This window comes from Sabethes cyaneus, chromosome 3 (assembly GCF_943734655.1).
Source record: "Sabethes cyaneus chromosome 3, idSabCyanKW18_F2, whole genome shotgun sequence".
Lineage (NCBI taxonomy): Eukaryota > Metazoa > Arthropoda > Insecta > Diptera > Culicidae > Sabethes > Sabethes cyaneus.
This window is the reverse complement of record NC_071355.1, coordinates 163,803,245-163,824,830: the sequence shown is the minus strand read 5'-3', so window position 1 is coordinate 163,824,830 and position 21,586 is coordinate 163,803,245. Positions and strand designations below refer to the sequence as shown.

Genomic DNA, 21,586 nt, shown 5'->3' with positions numbered 1-21,586 from the left:
AACTGTGCTACTAGGGGGATTGGGGCTCTAGGCCCCTAGGGTACGACACTGGTTATTGTCTTGCGTTTAAAAATAAACCTGCTCTGAAGCATGGTTATTTTTGCCAGTTCGATAGAATTTTACCATTTGAAGGAAAATAACCCACCGTCAAAATTTAATCAAAAGTTAAAAAATCGTTGAGTCTCTACTCCAACAAATTAATTTTCATTTCAGGAGTGAGGTAAACTCGTTGGGCCTATCATTTGCTGCTTCGAAATAACAAAATACTTCACATCTCGATGGCTGTCGCAGAACTCTCGTCATCCGGATTGGTATGATGTTTACCATGTCACCTATCAGAGGTAATGGGCACAACAATAAATCCGCACATTCAATCGACGTCTGCGATAAACACACTCGCGTGCAGGATAAACAAATTTATTGATTATTTCGCAGTGTACTTTCCGCTGTATTCAGCAAATTCAGCCACTTGAGTTCGCCGTTGACGGTACGGGTCGCGATCGCACGATCGGTGAGGAATTTCATGGCGACGTTTTGTCTAGTACTTTGTTTGTCCACAGTCGGCATGTGCGACCGCTCACCGCGTTCGTTGGTTGGCAGGTCCGTGTTGGCACATACATGACGCAATTCAATAAGCGTTTCAGCATCTTCAAGTGTGGGGTGATCCTCGAGATTGTTATTTTTTTCAGCCGCTTAATGCAACCGTCTCGTTGAACTGCGCAGGAACTCGCGATCCAATGGGTGTTTATCGGCCGGTTTGATCAATAAATTTGATGACCACAGCCACGCTGAGGGTAGAAACACCGAGTGGTGGCTTTCAGACACGCCTCTTGACTATCGATGACTTCCTGGACGGAATAGATACTTTGTGCGCGCGTGAATACGGACACTGGCAGGTCCTTCAGAACTGACGAAGAAAGAATTTGCTGTGCGTTGCGAATACGTTGCTGGTTTACGTAATTAAACGGGCGGAATTTCCGCGAAATGACGCTAATTGTTAAAAACGTTGGATTACTGTCATGTTTACAGTACTCTTAGGTATTTGAAGAACGAATTTGAAAGGCGATGTCATTCTAAAGTACAAGTTCCTGCGAATATATGAAACGCAATTCTTGCGAATCGCTAAAGTGGCAAAACTCGTGTGCTTATTACTTTGTAAATATTGGGAGGAATGTAGAAGCAAGGTCACCATTTCGAAGTTCGTTAGGGTTTGAATCAAATAATAATATTTAACCAATTTGTGAAAAATATTTTGATGGCAATAATATGAACAAATATTAGTGTATTGCTTGTGTCAACATCGGCAGTAAGTATCAACCAGTTACTGTTTTAAATTTTGTCTAACGAACATCGTCAAAGGTTAGAGCCAGACACAGCCGGCGAAACCGGTGGTTTGCCGTAAGAAAGATTCAATCTAAACAATTGCATGCGGACGTTACCGGCACATCAGGAAATTTTTTTCTGTTTTCAAGTAAGAACACGTGCAAATTCGATCTAATTCCGTCAATTGGGTAAACTCGCTTCGGAACGCTATAGCTCGATGCCTTTAACTCTAGTTTAGCGTAATGCTCACGTTCCTTCTGCAGGTTAACCTGCAGAAGGTTGATCTTCCTTAATCATAGCAGTATAAATTGTCTCGGTTCGGTTCAAACGCTATCCATTGCCGTTGATCACATTGACAATTAAAGGACTCTTGAAAAAAATGAAACTGGTAATTGTTGCAATCATTGCCGCCGTGTGCGTTTCTATGGCATATGCTGTACCATACAGTAAGTACATCTAATCTGGCTAGATAAATTGAGTTGAGTTTGCTCAGTTTCCTTTTTCAATCCTACAGATACGTACTGCAGTGGAGTCAACGAAGTCTTTTCAACCTGTGGATCTGCTTGTCCGCAAACCTGTGATAACTACCGATTGGGTGCGCTAGGATGTAATCGGCCCTGCCAGCGAGGATGCTTCTGCCGTACGGGTTATGTCCGCAATTCGGTAGGAGTTTGCGTGGAACCTGTCCAGTGTACCAGACGAACGATTCGTGTTCAACAGTCCAGTGTAGGATACTATCCGGGCAGCTACTATGGTGGCTACGGATACGGGCTAGGATATGCACCCGATAATCTTTTGCGATCCGTTGTTTATTAAGTAGACTCTTAGTGTCTTAGTTTAACCCAATGATATTCTCGCAATCGGAATGGAAAATGTATTTGTAGACATAAATCACGGATCAGTTCGTTTAATTGATCGAATTGAAATTTTTTATTTTTGTCAGTCGCCTCCATTCACTTGGTTCTGGTGCGATTCGAATCGGCCGAGCTTTCTTGCACATTTAGCCTCTCTTTTTCTGGTAACGATTGAGTTCTTGAAGAAAACAAATTTTATGTGAACTCATCAACTACTTCGCGGTCACCATCACGGTCATTATCTATGGGAGGTGAACGTCCTGGACCTTTTCTTACCATATATTTGGTTTTTGACGCATTGATTTGTAACCCAATGCTCTGAGCGTCCCAAAGTTTTAAGTAATGATGACAAGGTCATCTGCAATAGCTAGACGTTGGTTACTTTTGCCGAAGATTCGTCTTGTTTCGATGCCCGCTCGCCAGATCGCACCATCAATAGCAATGTTAAATAACATACATCCCCATCCCCTTTGCACAACACTCTGCGCGATTTGATAGGACTCGAGAGTGCCCCCGAAACACGCACGTTGCTAATCACTCGCCCCAGGATAGCCTTTAATGAAAAAATAAGGTGGCGAATTATGGTTCCATTTTCCCGGAGATATTCCAGACCGCAGTGGGATTTTTTTTTTGACGTCATAAGTAGCTTAGTAGCTCAATCACGAAAACATCTGGGGCGCACTTAGGCGTAGAGAAGTTCCAGATAAGCTAGTCCATCTCATCGAGGCCCAGTACAAGGTATTCTCGTGCAAGGTTTTGCACGACGGCGTCTTGTCCGACCCCATAAGGGTTACTGCTGGCGTGAGATAGGGCTGCATTTTATCACCGCTTCTGTTTCTCATCGTTATGGATGAGATATTAGTTGGAGCAATTGACAGTAGACCAAATCGAGGATTGCCTTGGAATCCTCTAACGATGGAGCAGCTAAATGACCTCGAACTAGCCGACGACATTGTCTTGCTCGCACAACGCCGAAACGATATGCAGAGCAAGTTAGACGACCTCTCCGAGAGCTCCCAGGCAGCAGGTCTCACAGTCAATGTAGCGAAAACTAAGTCTATGGTAGTGAACACTGACAATTCCACCAACTTTACAGTAGCGGGACAACAAGTTGAGCAGGTAGCCGTCTTTCAATATCTTGGTAGCCAAACAACGCCCGATGGAGGTACCAAGACTGATATAGCCACACGGATCAGGAAGGCCAGGGGTGCCTTTGCAGGTCTGCGAAACATTTAGCGCTCAAACCAGATCACTCTACGTACGAAACCCCGAATCTTTAATTCAAACGATAAATCCGTACTGCTGTATGCCTGCGAAACGTGGTGCGTCTCAGCGGAGACAACGCAAAAACTGCAGGTATTCATTAACCGATGCCTGCGATACATTATTCGTGCCTGGTGGCCTGATAATTGGATATCCAATGAGGAACTCCATCGTCGGTGTCATCAGCGGCCGATAGCCACAGAAATTCGTGAACGTAGGTGGAAGTGGATCGGACACACCTTGAGGAAAGGAGCGAACGAGGTTTGCAGAGCAGCACTCGACTGGAATCCACAAGGACAGCGTAGAAAAGGCAGACCCAGAGGCTCATGGCGACGGAGCTTAGCCAACGACATCCGGGCTGTAGACGAGAACCTGTCCTGGCGACAGGTAAAAGCCATAGCGGGTAACCGTCAGCAGTGGAGATCTCTGATTTCATCCCTTTGTTCTGCCGGACCGGCGGACATGGACACATAAGTAAGTAAGTAAGTCATAAGTAGCTTGTGAAATAAGACTAGAAAACTGTTTAACACAGTACGCAAAAGTTGCATTTCATTTTAGGTCAATAAGAATGAATCCTGTAAAGCGCAGGTTCATGTCCCACATTCCAGAACATACGGTATCGGTTCTATCGGATGTATTTTGAGCCAATCTGGACATTCCGGAATATCCGTTGTCGGTTCTACGGGAACTCGAAGTTGGCCATTTTGAAGTTTCTTTTGAAATATGGCAAATGGGGTATCAAAACACAGGGGATTTCAATGCGAGCTCTTAGGTAGACTTTTGGGTGTATTTTGAGTCGTTCTGGACGTTCCGGAATATCCGTTGCCGGTTCTCCCGGAACTCTAAATTGGCCATTTCGATTTTTCTTCGGAAGTGTGGAAAATGGGGAAGAAGAACTCAAGAAGAATCCAAGAACTCATTAAAAATCCCGCGAGTTGATATATTTCAAAAGAAATTCAAAATGGTCAATTTCGAGTTCCCGTAGAACCGACAACGGATATTCCGGAATATCCAGATCGATTCAAAATACATCCAAAAGTCAACCCAAAAGCTCGTGTTGAAAAATCCTTTGATTTGATACCTCATTTGCCATATTACTGAAGAGAATTTAAAATGGCCAATATCGAGTTCTCGTAGAACCGACATCGGATATTCCGGAATGCCCAGATCGACTCAAAATACATCCAAAAGTCCACCCAAGAGCTCGCGTTGAAAATTTCTTCCATTTGATACCCCATTTGCCATAATACTGACGAAAATACAAAATGGTCAATGTTGAGTTCACGTAGAACCGACAACGGATATTCCGGAATGTCCAGATCGACTCAAAATACATGTAAAAGTGCACCCAAGTGCTCGTATTGAAAAATCTTGTGATTTAATACCCCATATGCTATATTACCGAAGAAAATTCAAAAGGCCGGAGCGTGGGTCATGAACCTGCGCTCTACAGGATAGTGTAAGATTCATTCTTATTGACCTCAAATGAAACGGATAACTTTTGCACACTCTGTTAAGCATATTTCTAATTTTATTTCACATGCTACTTATTACTTTAAAAAATCCCATTGCGATCTGGAATATCTCCGAGAAAAAGAAACCGAAAATACCAGCTTATTTTTTTGTTAAAGGCCAAACTAATGTGGTTCTTTTAGAACTAGTTGCATAAAAATCTAATGAAGATAACTGGGGATAGAGCTAAAAGTTAGCTGGTAAATGGCTGGATAATGCGGAATATAGACTCCATAGTGGTCGTTAGCCTCTTATCCAGCAACTCCGATCCCGACCTCCTCGTGGTACCAGCCGGAATACGAGCAACCTTAGCGGAGATCGGGTAACCAACCCCGGTGGAAACTAAGGTCGTATACTAACCGGAAAGGAGGTATAGTGAGTCTCGGCACTATGAGATTGCAGCCCCATCGCGAGACTCGGTAGTGTTGCCCCAGTACGGCTACACACCTAAATAAAAAAAACTAACAAAATTCGGAGCGGAATATTCGGCCTAGGTGACGGAACAACGACAACGAATGGAGACTCGGTACTTGGAACTGAAGATCGCTAAATTTCGCAGGTTACGAGTGGGTGCTGATTGAACAGCTTTGAACCCCGCAAACTCGGCATCGTAGCTCTGCAGGAAATCTGTCGCAAAGGAGAGAAGGTATGGAAGATCCGTGGCGGAAAGGCCCAGTTTTACCAGAGCGGTGGCGCTACCAACAAACTGGGAACGGGCTTTGTAGTGTTAGGCGGAATACAGGATCGCATGATAGATTGGAAGGCCGAGGATATGAACGCCCAGGTCGGTAGGGAAGAGATGTATAGACCGGTCGTAGGACCCCATAGCCTGCACACCGACACGAACGATAACGGCCAACGATGTATAAACTTCGCCGCTTCCCGAGGCCTGGTGATCCGAAGCACCTTTTTCCCGCGCAAGTATGTCCACAAAGCCACCTGGAGATCACCTGACCAACGTACAATGAACCAAATTGACCACGTTCTCATAGAGGGCCGGTTTTTCTCTAACATCACGGACGTACGCTCCCGACGCGGTGCAGATATTGATTCTGACCATTACCTAGTAGCAGTACATGTGCGCTCAAAGCTGTCCACCGTATACCGGACACGTCAAAGCCGCCCTCCTCGGCTGAACATCAGGCAGCTAGATAACCCGCAAGCTGTCGAGAACTACGCGCGAGTACTGAATGAGGCACTGCCTTTTTCCGAGGAATTAGGTGCTTCAAACCTCGAAGACGGTTAGGGCAGAATACGCTCGGCCATCAGAGGCACTAGGTATTGACCCTCGGAGTACACAAAATGATTGGTTTGATGGGAAATGTCAACAAGCGGTGGAGGGGAAAAAACTGCTTGGAAAAATTATCTAAGTATTGCCACTTGGGAGAACCTGGCCAAATACCGACGAGCTAGGAACCAGTTGACCACGATCCTGAGGAGGACAGAGATCGTGAAGAATTAGAGTAACTATTCCGAGCCAATGACACGCCCAAGTTTTATGAGAAGGTGAACCAAACTCGGAAGGGCTACACACCGAAACCTGACATGTGTAGGGACGAGGGAGGGAATCTAATCACAAACGAGCGCGAGGTGGTCGACAGATGGAAGCAGTTCTTCGATGAACACCTCAATGGCGAAGTCACAGAAGGAGGCGGAACGGAAATTAACCTAGGAGCGCCCATGGAAGATAGTAATGTCCTAGCACCTGATCTCCAAAAAGTCAAACGAGAAATTGGGCTGCTGGGAAGGACCGCCTACCGGCAGAGCTTTATAGACATGGCGGAGAAACGCTAGCAAAGGCTCTGCACTGGTTTATTTCGAGGATTTGGGAGGAGGAAAAGCTACCGGAGGAATGGATCGAAGGAGTGGTTTGTCCCAACTACAAAAAGGGTGATCGGCTAGACTGCTGCAACTATCGCGGTATTACGCTGGTAAACGCCGCCTACAAGGTACTCTCCCAGATCCTGTTACGCCGGTTGTCACCGATAGCACAAGGTTTCGTAGGGAATTATCAGGCGGGTTTCAAGGGGGCTCGCACCATTACGGACCAAATTTTTACTATCCGACAGATCTTGCAGAAATACCGGGAGTACAACGTGCCCACGCATCTTTATTGATTTCAAAGCAGCATACGATACAGCCGATCGAGACAAGCTATGGCAGATAATGCACGAACACGGTTTTCCGGACAAACTGTCGCGACTGGTCAGAGCTACATTGGATCGAGTGATGTGTTTCGTACGCATCTCTGGAACACTCTCGAGTCCCTTCGAGACGCGGCGAAGGTTGAGACAAGGTAACGGTTTATCCTGCATGCTGTTCAACATTGCTCTTGAGGGGGTGATCCGACGAGCGGGCATCAAAACGAGAGGCACGATTTTTACCAAGGGTAGCCAACTTCTAGGCTTTGCAGATAACTTCGATATCATGGCCAGGAACTTTGCGACGGCGAAGGCAGTCTACGCCAGACTGAAAGCGGAGTCTAGGAGAATTAGGCTAAAAATAAATGCGTCGAAGACCAAATACTTGAAAGAGGCTCAAAGGAAACAAACGCGTGTCTCCCACGGACGGTAACCGTTGACGACGACGAACTAGAAGTGGTAGAGGAGTTCGTGTATTTGGGATCGCTGGTGACCGCGAACAACAACACTAGTAAGAAGATTCAGCGGCACATCCAAGCGGGAAATCGGGCCTATTTTGCCCTTCGTAAAACGCTACGGTCAGGAAGCGTACGCCGCCGCACGAAGCTCACAATGTACAGAACTCTTATCAGACCGGTAGTTCTTTATGGACTTGAAGCCGTGACGCTGCTCACGGAGGACATTCGCGCCTTTGCCGTGTTCGAGCGGAAAGTGCTGCGGACGATATTTGGCGGAGTACAAACTGAAAGCGGAGAGTGGCGGAGACTACCGAATGAATCACGAGCTACAGGCACTACTTGGGAAGACTCCCATCGTACGTCTAGCGAAAGTTAGCAGGCTACGGTGGGCCGGACACGTCGTAAGGATGCTGCCGAACCACAGTGCGATGAAAATAGTCCTCTTCAACAACCCCACTGGCACCAGGAACAGGGGGCCCAACGTGCACAATGGTTCGACCAGGTCGAAAGCGATTTGCGACTTCTGAGATGACTAGGAAATTGGCGCCGAGTGGCCCAAGACCGAATTGAATCCCATAATTTCTGATGTCGGGGACGTAAAGATTAAACACCAACCAGAAACCGTCCTGGAATTGGATGATTTACTCCTTTTTGATATGAAGCGTTGTGATGTAGTCCACATATGATCGGTTGCTGGAGCCGTAGTGTAGCTTTTATATTCTGCTGTATCCGGTTAAGGACTACTTTGGAAAGAGCTTTAGACGTTATACAGAACACCGTAATATCACTCCGGTGGCAGTGTTCGTATTCAATTGGACCTAATTTCTTAAGAACTGAAACCAATAGGCCCTGCTTCAATCTACGATTTCTCGTCAATATTTAAAGACTGTTAAATTTACATATTTGCAGTAATGATTCAAGTGTGCAAGAAACGGAACCTATAAACGTGAATCGTAAAATCGTCATAATTTGTATTATTTTGCAACGAATTTGAACGCAACCTAATTTCAACTCAAAAAACAAAGCTGTGTTCTTCTGATCCTCTTGATTCGTTCCATTCATAGCAATAGGAGCAACAGCAAATTCACAAGAAAGTTCCTGATTGACAGGGAACTAAACAAGAAACTAACTGTAAAGTAGAAATTTTATTCAGTCCCCACGCGGCATCCTCATTTTCGCAAGGTAGCACCAAGTCTCCACCAAGTCTGGACGGTTCGAAAACCGGCAACCGGCCAAGCATGCCACTTGCGCTCGCGATCTTCCCATCGAGCGGCCGCAACCGTCCGCAGCCGGTCGGTGCTTTGCAAACAGTAAACCGACAAGCCCACTCGATTGACAACCATTTGTCTAAAGTGCACAATTTGCATATTGTTCAACAATCTCATAAAGAGATGCGACCTTAGGAACTGCGCGCTGTTTCTCTGCCACGAAATGCCTGCATACGATTAGCACCATCGACAACCAACGACAACGATGAATGGCATTTGCGGTACCTCCACGGTTTTGTGTTTTTTTTTTATTTTCGCGTTGTCATTTAAATTAAAAAATAAACATATCATCCATTATTTACAATCTGAATACCTCTATTTTTGCATCATCATCTTCAACAACAACATCACGATATGTGAAATGCGCGGTACAAGCTAGAAACTGGTGGAATTTCCCTACCTATATTAACCAGCAATATGTGAACGCCACTCAGGCTGCAGGGAAAAATCGCATACAAGTATGAACTTCCACGAGACGTAACGGAGTCGTGCTGGGAATCAGCCCGTCAATCGTTAGAGTGTCAACTTTCGTGACCTTATTTTAATGATTATTGATACTTTTGCATGATCGTTTCAGTTTCCATATCATTTATCCGGAATCTGGAATTTTCAATTATAATCAAAAGTGCGCAGTATCTTAAATTTTTACTGCTTTAAAACACATTACTTAACTTTTTATAGTTTTTGCTTGTGAACCAATTTTATATATAGGTAACGAACGATTTGTCGTCAAATAAGGCTTTCAGTAATTATTATTGAGAATAATGATAATATTATTGGGTCCTTCACCCTTAGAAATCCTTGGTCAAGTCGTACAAAACACTGCAATTAATGCGCCAGTTTATAAGTTTTATTCTCATCTTCCTCGATTCTATGCTTCACAAACAAGTTATCATTATAATTACGATTTCTCGCGCTGCATGACTGCCTTGTAAGTTTTTCATTCGGTCTGATTAGATTGTTCAATAATGTTTGACCTACGACTAATACGTGTAATTGAATAATTAATCAATTTCAGCTTTAATTCCGAGTTCCGTATATCCTATCCAGCAAGGTGTCCAAATAAACCATTCTCTACATTCCGATGACCGAGCAGAACTCACAAATCATACACCGCGACCCGAACCGAAGCCAGCACCGGAAAGCAGCACCATAGCGGAGCAGAAAAAGCAACTGCCGATAATAAAGTAATTTGAAAAACAAATAACATTTCCTCGAAATTGATTTTCTTTCTGCCTTATTAGCGTGATGACTATATAGAACTCTGCCGTGCCTGATCATCATCGTCCATAAACAGCAGCAACGGCAGACCCCAGTGGGTCTGTGTCTTCCAATTCTCCGCGGTACTTCAGTGATTGTTGAAATAATGCGGCAAGAAAAACTCCGAACACCAGCAGAGGGGCCTGTAGTTCGGTTACCTTTCCCGTACACGAATCGAATGAAGATAATTCGTACCGAAAGAAGCCACAGGCAGATGCGCGGCAAACAACACAAACGTGGATAAATGAATCCATAACTCAATCGCTATGAGGCTCTACGCGGCGATTATGCTCCGTTTTGCGCTGAGGGTGGCTTCTCCATTTCGCTCGGTTCACCATAGCTGCTATAGCTGCGACTGCGATGGGCCCGGGGCAGCCTCCGATTCGGAGCATCAGTCAGAACCTCTACATTCAGGCCTTGCCACAGTGCACTGTGGAGGTCCTATCCCGAACCGTAGCTTATTCAAATAGCTGCGTGAGAAAATTAACAAGATGCTTTCGTACACATAACTGCACGGGATGCCTCGCTGGGGTTCGATTATAGCTTGAGCCCCGGCATCATTGGGGAATCTGATTTCAACAGCAACAGGAAAACCAGGCAGGCAACAGGCAACAATAACTGATGATGAGAATCGCGCTAAACATGATGATTTTGAGTCATTCAGCGGGCAAATGTGTTCTACCTTCGGACGGACGTCGAGACAAGGATGCGTTTACAGTGGAGCTGTCCAGGAGGGTTAGTTTGTAATACAATATAGGTGCATATATAACAGTACATTGCTCCATTTTTATTATCGATTTTTCAAGCTATTCGATAAAACGTGATCCAATTGGCTACTATAGATTTCGTGATATTTAAATGGACTGCTGCATTTACTAGACTTCGATCTGGTCCCGAGATACGGCTTCCTATCGTGAAACTTCTATCTATTTAGGCTGATCATAGTATCAATTATTCATTATCTCATTTATCCTGAATTTGCTAGCAGCATATCCATCATCCAACTATCAGACACTGACGTATTCGAACCACAGTATGCATCTGTATACATGCGCCTGCGCCAGTATACTACCAAGTTAACTTGCATTATCGTCCGCGTTTCATGCCAATTAAGGGCTACCGGAAATTAGGGTTTTATACAACGCTAGCTGGGTGTAAATTGGCAAACTACGTGACTTTCGCTGCCTAAATCTTAGTATACTTGTCACAAGTTGTTACAGTCGATATCGGCAACAAGGCATTTAGGTTTTTATTTTTTGGTAATTAAAATTCAATTATTCGTTGTTTTATTATTTTTGATTCTTTTTTCGTTAGAATTTTATGGCTCATTCTTGTTATAATAGTTTTTAAGTTATTTAAGTACTAACAATAAAGTCACTGGCTGGCAAAGGGTGAACATGAAAACACCGACACGAATCGGAACATGGAATATACTGACCCTTGCCCAGCAGGGCAAGCTGGCTCAACTTGCAAGGGAAGCTATGCTATGGAAGCTGAAGCTATGGATCGAGCTGTGGGGCTGAGCGAGTTCCGCTGGCCTGGTACTGGCGAACACAGGACATCATCCGGGCAAGTCTTGCTCTACTCTGGCATACGAGGTGAAAATGCTACTCGAGAAAGAGGAGTTGGATTCCTACTGAGCCCAGGGGCACATGCAGCCCTGATGAAGTGGGAGCCGATAAATGAGCGAATAATCGTTGCCACGGGTGAGGAACCTTACAGCAATCCAGTGCTATGCGCCAACAGATGCTGCCGACCTGCAGTTAAAGAAAGAGAGTTTTTACAGCCAGCTGAACAGCGTGGTTGAGAAAATCCCGAAAGGGGACATCCAAATTCACATGGGCGACTTCAACGCGAAGATTGGCTCAAACAACGCGGACCTTGAACGCGTCATGGGACGCCATGACCTAGGAGAGATGAGCGAAAACGGGGAGCTGTTTACAGAATTCTGTGGTAATAACAACATGGTCATTGATGGATCGCTCTTCCCCCATAGACCAGTACATAAAGTCACGTGGGTTTCCCGCGACGGCTGAACAGAAAACCAAATCGACCACATCTGCATCAGCCGAAAATGGCGAAGGAGCCTTCTTGATGTACGCAACAAACGCAGCGCTGATATTGAATCCGACCATCATCTTGTTCTCGCTGAGATACGTCTGCACGTCGCACGTGTCCAACGACGGGAGGAAAAAGTTGGATGCCGCTACGACGTCCGCCGATTGGAGAATTCTGAGGTGAAATGGGCCTTTGTCGAACAACTTGAATCTCGAGCCTCGGAGTTACCACCTGGTGGAACTGTCGAAAAGCAATGGACCGGTGTCAAGAACGCCTTCATCACGACCAGTGATGAAACCCTTGGTAAAGCGCGCAGCGGGCGGAGCGAGTGGATTTCGGATGAAACTTGGAGGAAGATCGACGAACGGAGAAAGGCGAAAGCCGGCATTGACCGAGCGCGGACCAGGTCGGCTAAGACAGGTGCCTGTCAACGATACGCCGAACTGGAGAAGTGGAGAAGGCTGTTAAACGTGCTTGCAGGCAGGATAAGAAAGCCTGGACTGACTCCCTAGCCGAACAAGGAGAAACCGCCGCCACCAATGGTGATATCCGTTTGTTGTACGATATTTTTTGCCGCCTTAGTGGTGCCAGGATGAATACAAAGATGCCGCTAAAGGACAGAGCTTGTCAGCTATTGACTGACCGTACAGAACAGCTTAAGCGATGGACTGAACATTTTGAACAACTCAACCGAGTTTGTAAGCGTTGGTAGCCTCCGCTTAGAAGGTTTCTGAGATTTATTGTATACTTCGTTTAAATGTTATTTATTGTAAAATGTAAAAGCTGGAAATGTTTGTCGTAGTAGATGGTTTTTCTCCCACAGTACCACCCAACACCACCCAATAGATAGCTAACAATCAGCCAATCAACCTTAAGTACGCAGCCTGTCACCTATCATATCCCACCACTAGGAGGAAACGATTGAAAATGAGGGCCGCGCGGATGACAGGACTCGCGTCAGATGCAAATATAAACAAGCTAGCGGAAGGCTCAGCTTATGTACTTGGCGAGGGCATTAACCGTTGGCGTAGGGCAATGACCTGGAACTAAATGCTTATTTAAGTTACACTCAACTTTCAAAAACAGCATTTAGAAAGAGGACCTCAAACCGAACGGTCAAAAACAGTGACCTAGTACAAAGCCAAAAATTATATACCATTGTTAAAAGTGCTGTGCTGTAAAAGAAGTGAGTGTAACATAGCGAATACAGGTAATGCCATCCCTACGCCGTTTTGCCAATCAAAGCCCTCGCCAGCCAACTAACGCCTTCGATGTTTTTCTCCCAGAACCCCGCAGTGTTTGTTTTAAAACCCAGAACGATCATCCGTTGAGCCAGACTCCTTTGGCGGATCGGCAAAGCCCGAGTGAGTCCTTCATCCGACGCAGAAGAAGCGGCAAGGACCGCTGGTTAACAGTTCGACGTGCATCCAGGCCGGAAGCGGCGATCACGTGCAGCAGCGATTGGTGGTAACCGAAGAGGACGAAAGGTGGTGCAGGCTGTGTGTGTATGCTGAAGAAGAGGGGCCCCGCCGAAGAAATATAAAAGGTTAGATAGATTAAGAAAGTGGGTGGTACAAAGATCAAAGATAGAAGGTAAAAGTCCAGAAAGTGTGAATAAATTTGTGAAAAGGTAAATCGTGAGTTTTCCATCGACTATATCAGGTATTTCCTTGCTTTCCCGCGAAAACCCCAGGATAAGCGTGCCGACCCTGAGGCTTGTTTCAGGGAGTCTCAGCAACGCTCGCGGCTGAGGCTAAACCAGTATCTTACACTTTGGCGCCCAACAAAAATTGACTTACCATCGTTTTTGAAGGGTTAGCTCGTAGAATTACCTGAAAAACAGCCGATTACTACTTACGTCTCTGGGAAAACATCCGTGCTTTCACAAAGTAATTCTCACTGATAAGTGGCAAAACTATTGAAATTTACACTGCGAGTGAAATTTGATTTTGTTTCAGAGGGGTTCTGTGTCCAATTTGAACGAAAACTATACGATCGTTTAAAAGAATAGTAAACTAAATTAGTTACACTCAAATAATTTCAGTGCGGGATTCGAGATCGGTTTGAGGAAATAACACAAAGAAAAACGTGCATTTTATTTCAGTTGTAGTACATTAGCGACTTAGAATATCTTTTACAAATTTCATAATGGAACACCAGCATCTGTTTACGAAATATTACACTATGAACGTAGCACACCTTGCTAACGACGAACTCGATCACGAACTGCAAATTCGCGGCGCGGAGATGATGAGTGAATCGCGAAGTAAACAGGAACGGAAGTTGCGTGGTTTCCTGAAATCAGAAAAAGAAAAACCTAATTTGAATCTTAGAAAATGTTGGACGTCACTAAGAGGAGAATTGAAATGTTGCGATGATAAGCTAGAATTGATAAAAACCCAATTAGAGAACAAAGGTCCGAGGGAAATCCCTAACGAATCATTTAAGACTAGACTGATACACATTTTCTTCCGCATGGAACGGTTGCAAGTTCATGCTAAAGATGAAGAGCATCTGAATCAAATTGCGTTAATAGGTGGAGAATGTTTGAGACTATTGAACATTTTCTACTCAATTACCTCTCCTTTACCGGAAGTGAGAGAAGCTGAAACTGCGCGCGTGAATGAAAGCTTGCGTGCGCTAAGAGAAGAGAGTAATTCGGAAGCAGAAGTGGATTCAAACTCAGAAGAAGGGGAAGCTTTAGTTGATCAGCTTGGGATGAGAGATTCGGAACTGCAGGAGAATTTGCCCAGAGAAAATGAAAGAGTAGTAGCTAGGAGAGAGGTAGAAGAACACTTTGGGCAAGTCAATCAGGAAGAAGGCGCAATAGGAGGTGAAAAAGAGGGTGGTGAGAACAATAGGGTAATGCAGTTGGCATCAGAGAATGATCTGTTGAAGGATATGGTACAGCAACTGCTTGCGCGTATTGAAGCGTTAGAGAAAGAAAAGGATAAAAACAAAAATAGTGCAGGGAAGGATAAAGAAAGGGATTCAAATGACACTCATGTTGAGGATAGATCTGGCGATAAGGAAATTGAAGTTCAACCGGAAAACTTTGTAGATTGGATCAAGAAAAGGTGTAGTTCGTTGGAAAGTATGGGAGCGAGATTGAGTGAAGGGAAATGTAAGAACCATAGAGAAGGAAATAAGGAACGGTTCGGTGAAGCACGACCGAACAGTAATCGATTCCCTATTTACAAATGGTCAGTGCGGTACGATGGATTGGACAATGGTAGAAGACTGAACGAATTTCTGAAGGAGGTTAAATTTAACGCGAGATCGGAAGGGTTTTCAGATGAGGAGCTTTTCTTGTCAGCACACCATCTGTTTACGCGGAAAGCTAGAAGTTGGTATATGGAGGTTAATGGGAATAATGAATTGGAAACGTGGGAAAATCTGGTGAGCGAATTAAAAAATGAATTCTTACCTGTCGATATTGACTTCCAGTATGAAAGCCTAGTCAATAAACGTATGCAGGGACCGCGAGAGAAATTCCAAGACTATTATCTCGATATGGTACGCCTTTTCCGTAGTATGTCCCAGCCTTGGGATGAAGTCCGTAAGTTTAACGTGTTATTCCGAAACACTAGGGAAGACTGCCGAACAGCGATGCTTGCGGCCAATATTTCGTCGATTCCTAGAATGAGGGAATTCGGTAAACGGTTTGATTCTATCAATTGGCAAATTTATCGAAGAAGGGACTACAGGTTCGAACAGAGAGCGCACGTAGAAGAGTTAGGAGAACAACAACGGATATTCAATAGAAATGGCAATAGCTTCAATAATCGTTTTTCCAATCAACGAGGTAGTTATCAGGAACGAAATTTTAAACCTAATTTCAATTCAGCTGGAGATAAAAGATCGGTTAATCGGTCTAGCGAATATCAAAAGGGTAACGGGGGACAAAATTCTTTTAGGAATCAACCCTCGAAGCCAGCAGACAACCAAAAGTCTGGAAGAAACGTAGACGAGGGGAAACCAGGGTCAAGTGGAACAAACGCCCTTCAGAGAATAGTAAATGCTTACATTCCAGTTAGGCAAGGAACATGTTTTAATTGCCACGAGGAGGGACACTCATGGCAAGAGTGTCCTCAAAAAATACACGTATTCTGCGAGAAATGTGGGTTTCCAGGTTTCGAAACAGCTAGTTGTCCATATTGTCAGGCAAAAAACTTGAAACGGACTGCTCAATGAGGCACAGCAGTCATATTAACCGCTCTGAAAGTCCTCTAATAATTACACCAAATGAACCATCCACTATTCTTCAACAGTTAGGATACTCAAAGATTTCGGGGCAAGCAACTGAACGAGAGGAGATAGCTTCTTTGCTCGTCAAGCTCAGTGGTGACGCCCGGCCATTTACGAGAATCGAACTGATGGGGATAGAGCTGATCGGTTTACTGGACAGCGGAGCGGCACGTACGGTTTTAGGTGTCGGAGCGAGAAAGATACTAAAAGCTTTAAATTTAAAAGTAGAGCCAACGTCGGTAAATCTGAAGACCGCGGCAGGAGAGAATTTAGACGTAGAAGGTTGTTCGGAAATTCCAATTATGTTCAACAGGACTACTAAAATTTTACCTGTTTTGATCGCTCCGAAACTAAACCGAAGATGTGTGTTGGGATACGATTTCTGGCTTAAGTTTGGAATTCGTCCCACAATTCAAGACGAAATAATAGACATTTTAGATGATGGGATTCATAAGGGTTTGGAAGAGGAAGAGAAAGCATTAACTGAAGGACAGTGTATGGAATTAGCGGAAATACAGAAATTGTTCATGGTAGCAGAGCCAGGAATGTTTTCAATGACACACTTGTTGGAACACACGATTGAGATTAAAGAGGAACATAGGGGATTAGATCCAGTAAGAAAGAATCCGTACCCATGGAGTCCTGAAATCCAGCGCAAAATCCATCAAGCAGTGGACAATATGCTACGCGATGGCATAATAGAACCGTCTGATTCAGATTGGGCACTTCCGGTAGTGCCAGTCGCAAAAAGGGACACGCCAGAGGTTAGGCTATGTCTAGATGCCAGGAAGCTCAATGAGCGAACAAAGAGAGACGCTTACCCACTACCCCACCAAAACAGAATACTGAGCCATCTCGGACCAGTTAAATATTTGTCTACAATTGACCTTTCACAGGCATTTTTGCAGGTTCCTCTGAACATGCATTCGAGGAAATACACTGCGTTTTCCATTCCAGGTAGAGGGCTGTTCCAGTTCACTAGACTTCCGTTTGGGCTAGTGAACAGTCCTGCTACACTGAGCAAACTGATGGATCGTGTGTTAGACCACGGTGCACTAGAGCCGGCTATATTCGTCTATCTAGACGACATAGTCGTGGCAAGTCGGACTTTCGATGAGCACATGCAAAAGTTGAGAGACTTAGCGAGGCGTTTACGCGAAGCGAATTTATGCATTAATATACAAAAATCAAAATTTTGCTGCCAGGAGCTACCGTATCTTGGGTACATTTTGTCCCAAGAGGGGTTGCGACCTAACCCAGATCGAGTACAAGCGATCATGGGATACCAGGTTCCAAAATCGGTTAGACAACTTCGGCGATTCCTCGGTATGATTAATTATTATCGACGGTTTATCGCAAATTTCAGTGAAATCACGGCACCGCTCACTGACTTATTGAAAAATAAGCCAAAGAAGGTGCAATGGACCACGGCAGCCGATAATGCATTTAGAGCTATAAAGGAACGGCTAATATCAGCCCCAGTTATGGCCAATCCTAATTTTACGCTTCCTTTTACGGTGCAAACCGATGCAAGCGATAACGCTATCGCAGGAGTCCTCACGCAGGTGCACAACGGTGAAGAGAAGGTGATTGCCTACCACTCCGAGAAACTTAAAGGCGCGGAACTGAATTACCATGCAGCGGAGAAAGAAGGATTAGCTGCCCTTCGCTGTATTGAAAAGTTTAGGGGATATATAGAAGGTACAAAATTTACATTAGTAACAGATTCCGCCGCACTAACGTTTATTATGCGAGCCAAGTGGAGGTCCTCCTCTCGACTCAGCCGTTGGAGTATAACTTTGCAGCAGTTTGACTTGGAGATCCGGCATCGGAAGGGCAAAGAAAACATTGTCCCCGATGCACTTTCTAGATCGCTAGAGAGTCTTGATGAAAAGCCTGAGGATAGTTGGTACAAGAATCTTTTCGCTGGAGTCAGCGATGATCCAGAAAAATATGTCGACTTCAGAATTGTGGATAATGGATTATTTAAATTTGTAGCATCAAAAGCTGATACTTTAGATTACTGTTTCGAGTGGAAACAGTGTGTCCCAGCTTCATTACGAACCCGAATCCTGAAAGATGAACACGATGGAAATATGCATATTGGCTATGAAAAGTGCATTGAGAAGATAAAACGCTTATACTATTGGCCGCGAATGGCAGCCGACGTTAAGAAATATGTTTCCAATTGCAAATCCTGCAAGGAAAACAAACACTCCACGACCTCAACAGCACCTCAGATGGGCAGACAGCGTATTGCTACTAAGCCTTTCCAAATAGTTTGCATGGATTACATTCAATCTCTCCCACGCAGCAAGCATGGCAACGCCCACTTGTTAGTTGTCATGGACATTTTCTCTAAGTATTGCCTGCTTGCTCCCGTGAAAAAGATCTCAGCTGTAAGTCTATGCAAAATCTTGGAAGAGCAATGGTTTCGCAAGCTGTCTACACCACAAATTGTCATCACTGACAATGCGACAACTTTTCTGTCCCGAGAGTTCCAAAATCTGATGGCGAATTATGAGATTCAGCATTGGGCCAATGCTCGACATAGAAGTCAAGCAAACCCAGCTGAACGTCTCAACCGTACAATCAATGCTATGATTAGAAGCTATGTGAAAGAAGACCAAAAACTCTGGGATTCGAAAATTTCAGAAATGGAATTCGTTCTCAACAATACGGTCCATTCTTCTACTAAATTCAGTCCTTATTATGTGCTATATGGCCATGAAATCATAACTAGAGGGTCACAGCATAGGTTAGAAACGGAAGTTGAACGTGATGAAATCGAGAGGGTTGATAAGTTGAGAGGAGTTAGCCGAAAAATACACGATTTGGTGAGCGCACATTTGCAAAAAACTCACGAAGATACAAAAAGACGATACGATCTTCGTCATAAGCGATACTCACCAACTTTTGATGTAGGCCAGCGGATTTTTAAGCGTAGTTTCCAGCAGTCGTCTGCAGGTGATAACTTCAACGCCAAACTTGGACCTCAGTACACGCCCTGCGTAGTACTAGCCAAGAAGGGCACTAGCTCCTATGAAGTGGCAGATCTAAAGGGAAAATCCTTAGGCGTTTTCTCTGCCGCTGATCTAAAAGCGTAAACGTTCCTAAAAAGGGATGAATTTTAGCAAAAAAATCGCAACATTTCATGATGCTTTAGTCGACTGCATGTACACTGGCAAGCAAATGGTCAATTTTATCAATTGTTTTATCTAAAATTACCATAAACTTCCAGTCAGGCAAATGCAACGAACAGCACGTGAAAAATGCACAGGAAGGTGCATCCTAATGCAACCAGAATTTTAAATCGGCCGTAATGAAGGAAAAATAAATTTTTTATTACTTGAAAATATGTTGTGTGTATTATGTTTAATGTGTAAATTTAGAATTTTTAAGAGGAATCAGGAAAAGTAAACGGGAAATGAAGAAAATTGTAGGAAAAAGCTTGGTTTTGCTCGGTTGCACAAATGCATTTTTCTGACTTGTGTACAAGATTGTAAACAAGTTGAATCTCAGCCACAGTCAGAAAAGAATAAAATGCAGTTCGAGAATGTAGGTGAAAGAGAAAGACAGAAATTATCGAATGATCTAGGTCAAGGTCACAGCAGCAGAAGTAACAAAATATAGAATATAGAAATATAGAAGATAGCAGAAAGGGGAAAAAATAGAGAATTTAGAACAATAGGAGTGATCACTTACCTGTGTATCGCATATCCCAATCCATAAAGCTCCACGTGATGGGCTACTATATCGGAATAACAGAATGAGAACTTTGTGAAATGTTTGAACACGAGGATAGATCTACTGGCCAGAATCTTTGTAAAAGAATAACGGGATAATAACATTTCACGGCGCGCGCACTGAATATTCTTCCGATATAGCACCACATCATAGTTCCACATGGTTCAGCAACAGATCTTTTACACAATTGACCAACAGTTGACAGTTCGTTCGATCTTTCGTTGTTTTCGCACGCACACCGATAAAATATGATAACGCCTATCAGTAAAGAGGTACTAGAGCGCAACTCCGACAAGTCGCGTGAAATAATTCATGTACATTTGCGTGAATTTGAAACTGTATATAATTACTCCGGAGTACAAATTAGAATAAATAAGCAGAAATTAGGATAAATTTTTATAAATGTTTTGAATTTTAATTTGTTTTGCATGTGCATGGTTATTGAATTTTTAGTAGTCTTATTTTAAATATTTCTTTTAAACGATCGTCATTAAGCTGATTTGTGTGAGGTTATCACGTCTTAGGACGGACGGATTTGATCGCTGGAGACCGGAGTCAATATTGATTATGATGGTCAGTATGGACAGAAGCCCTGAAAATGAGAGGAGTCGGTATTTCCGACGATGATAACTTATGACCCCGATACTCAAAAATACGAAACAGCAAAATTTTCAAATCTTTTTGGATATTTGAATCTAGTATGGAGAGATGAAAAGTTTCACAAGCAACCGTAAGTGGGGGTTGTTTTGTCCGTGTGATCGTTATTTTGTGATATTACAGGTTCAGCAGGTGGTGTAAAAGGTGTTGTGCTCATGTAATTCGTGATGGAAAAAAATGTTTACTGCTTAAACATTTTTTTACCCGAGCTGGGGGAGAGTGTAAGCGTTGGTAGCCTCCGCTTAGAAGGTTTCTGAGATTTATTGTATAATTCGTTTAAATGTTATTTATTGTAAAATGTAAAAGCTGGAAATGTTTGTCGTAGTAGATGGTTTTTCTCCCACAGTACCACCCAACACCACCCAATAGATAGCTAACAATCAGCCAATCAACCTTAAGTACGCAGCCTGTCACCTATCATATCCCACCACTAGGAGGAAACGATTGAAAATGAGGGCCGCGCGGATGACAGGACTCGCGTCAGATGCAAATATAAACAAGCTAGCGGAAGGCTCAGCTTATGTACTTGGCGAGGGCATTAACCGTTGGCGTAGGGCAATGACCTGGAACTAAATGCTTATTTAAGTTACACTCAACTTTCAAAAACAGCATTTAGAAAGAGGACCTCAAACCGAACGGTCAAAAACAGTGACCTAGTACAAAGCCAAAAATTATATACCATTGTTAAAAGTGCTGTGCTGTAAAAGAAGTGAGTGTAACATAGCGAATACAGGTAATGCCATCCCTACGCCGTTTTGCCAATCAAAGCCCTCGCCAGCCAACTAACGCCTTCGATG

General features: G+C 43.9%; 1 protein-coding gene and 1 long non-coding RNA gene across 2 annotated transcripts; both read left to right on the top strand.

Annotated features, from left to right (window-relative positions):
* Positions 1 to 733: 733 nt before the first annotated feature.
* LOC128741595 (cysteine-rich venom protein 6-like) lies at positions 734 to 2,212 on the top strand. The gene is made up of 2 exons (XM_053837528.1): positions 734 to 1,769; positions 1,838 to 2,212. Exons 1-2 carry the CDS (start codon positions 1,703 to 1,705, stop codon positions 2,137 to 2,139), a joined length of 369 nt encoding a protein of 122 aa, XP_053693503.1. The 5' UTR covers positions 734 to 1,702; the 3' UTR covers positions 2,140 to 2,212.
* Positions 2,213 to 9,683: 7,471 nt separating this feature from the next.
* Positions 9,684 to 10,116, top strand: LOC128741598 (uncharacterized). The gene is made up of 3 exons (XR_008412219.1): positions 9,684 to 9,750; positions 9,838 to 10,006; positions 10,064 to 10,116. It is a non-coding gene; the product is annotated as an uncharacterized LOC128741598 (long non-coding RNA).
* The last annotated feature ends 11,470 nt before the right edge of the window (positions 10,117 to 21,586 follow it).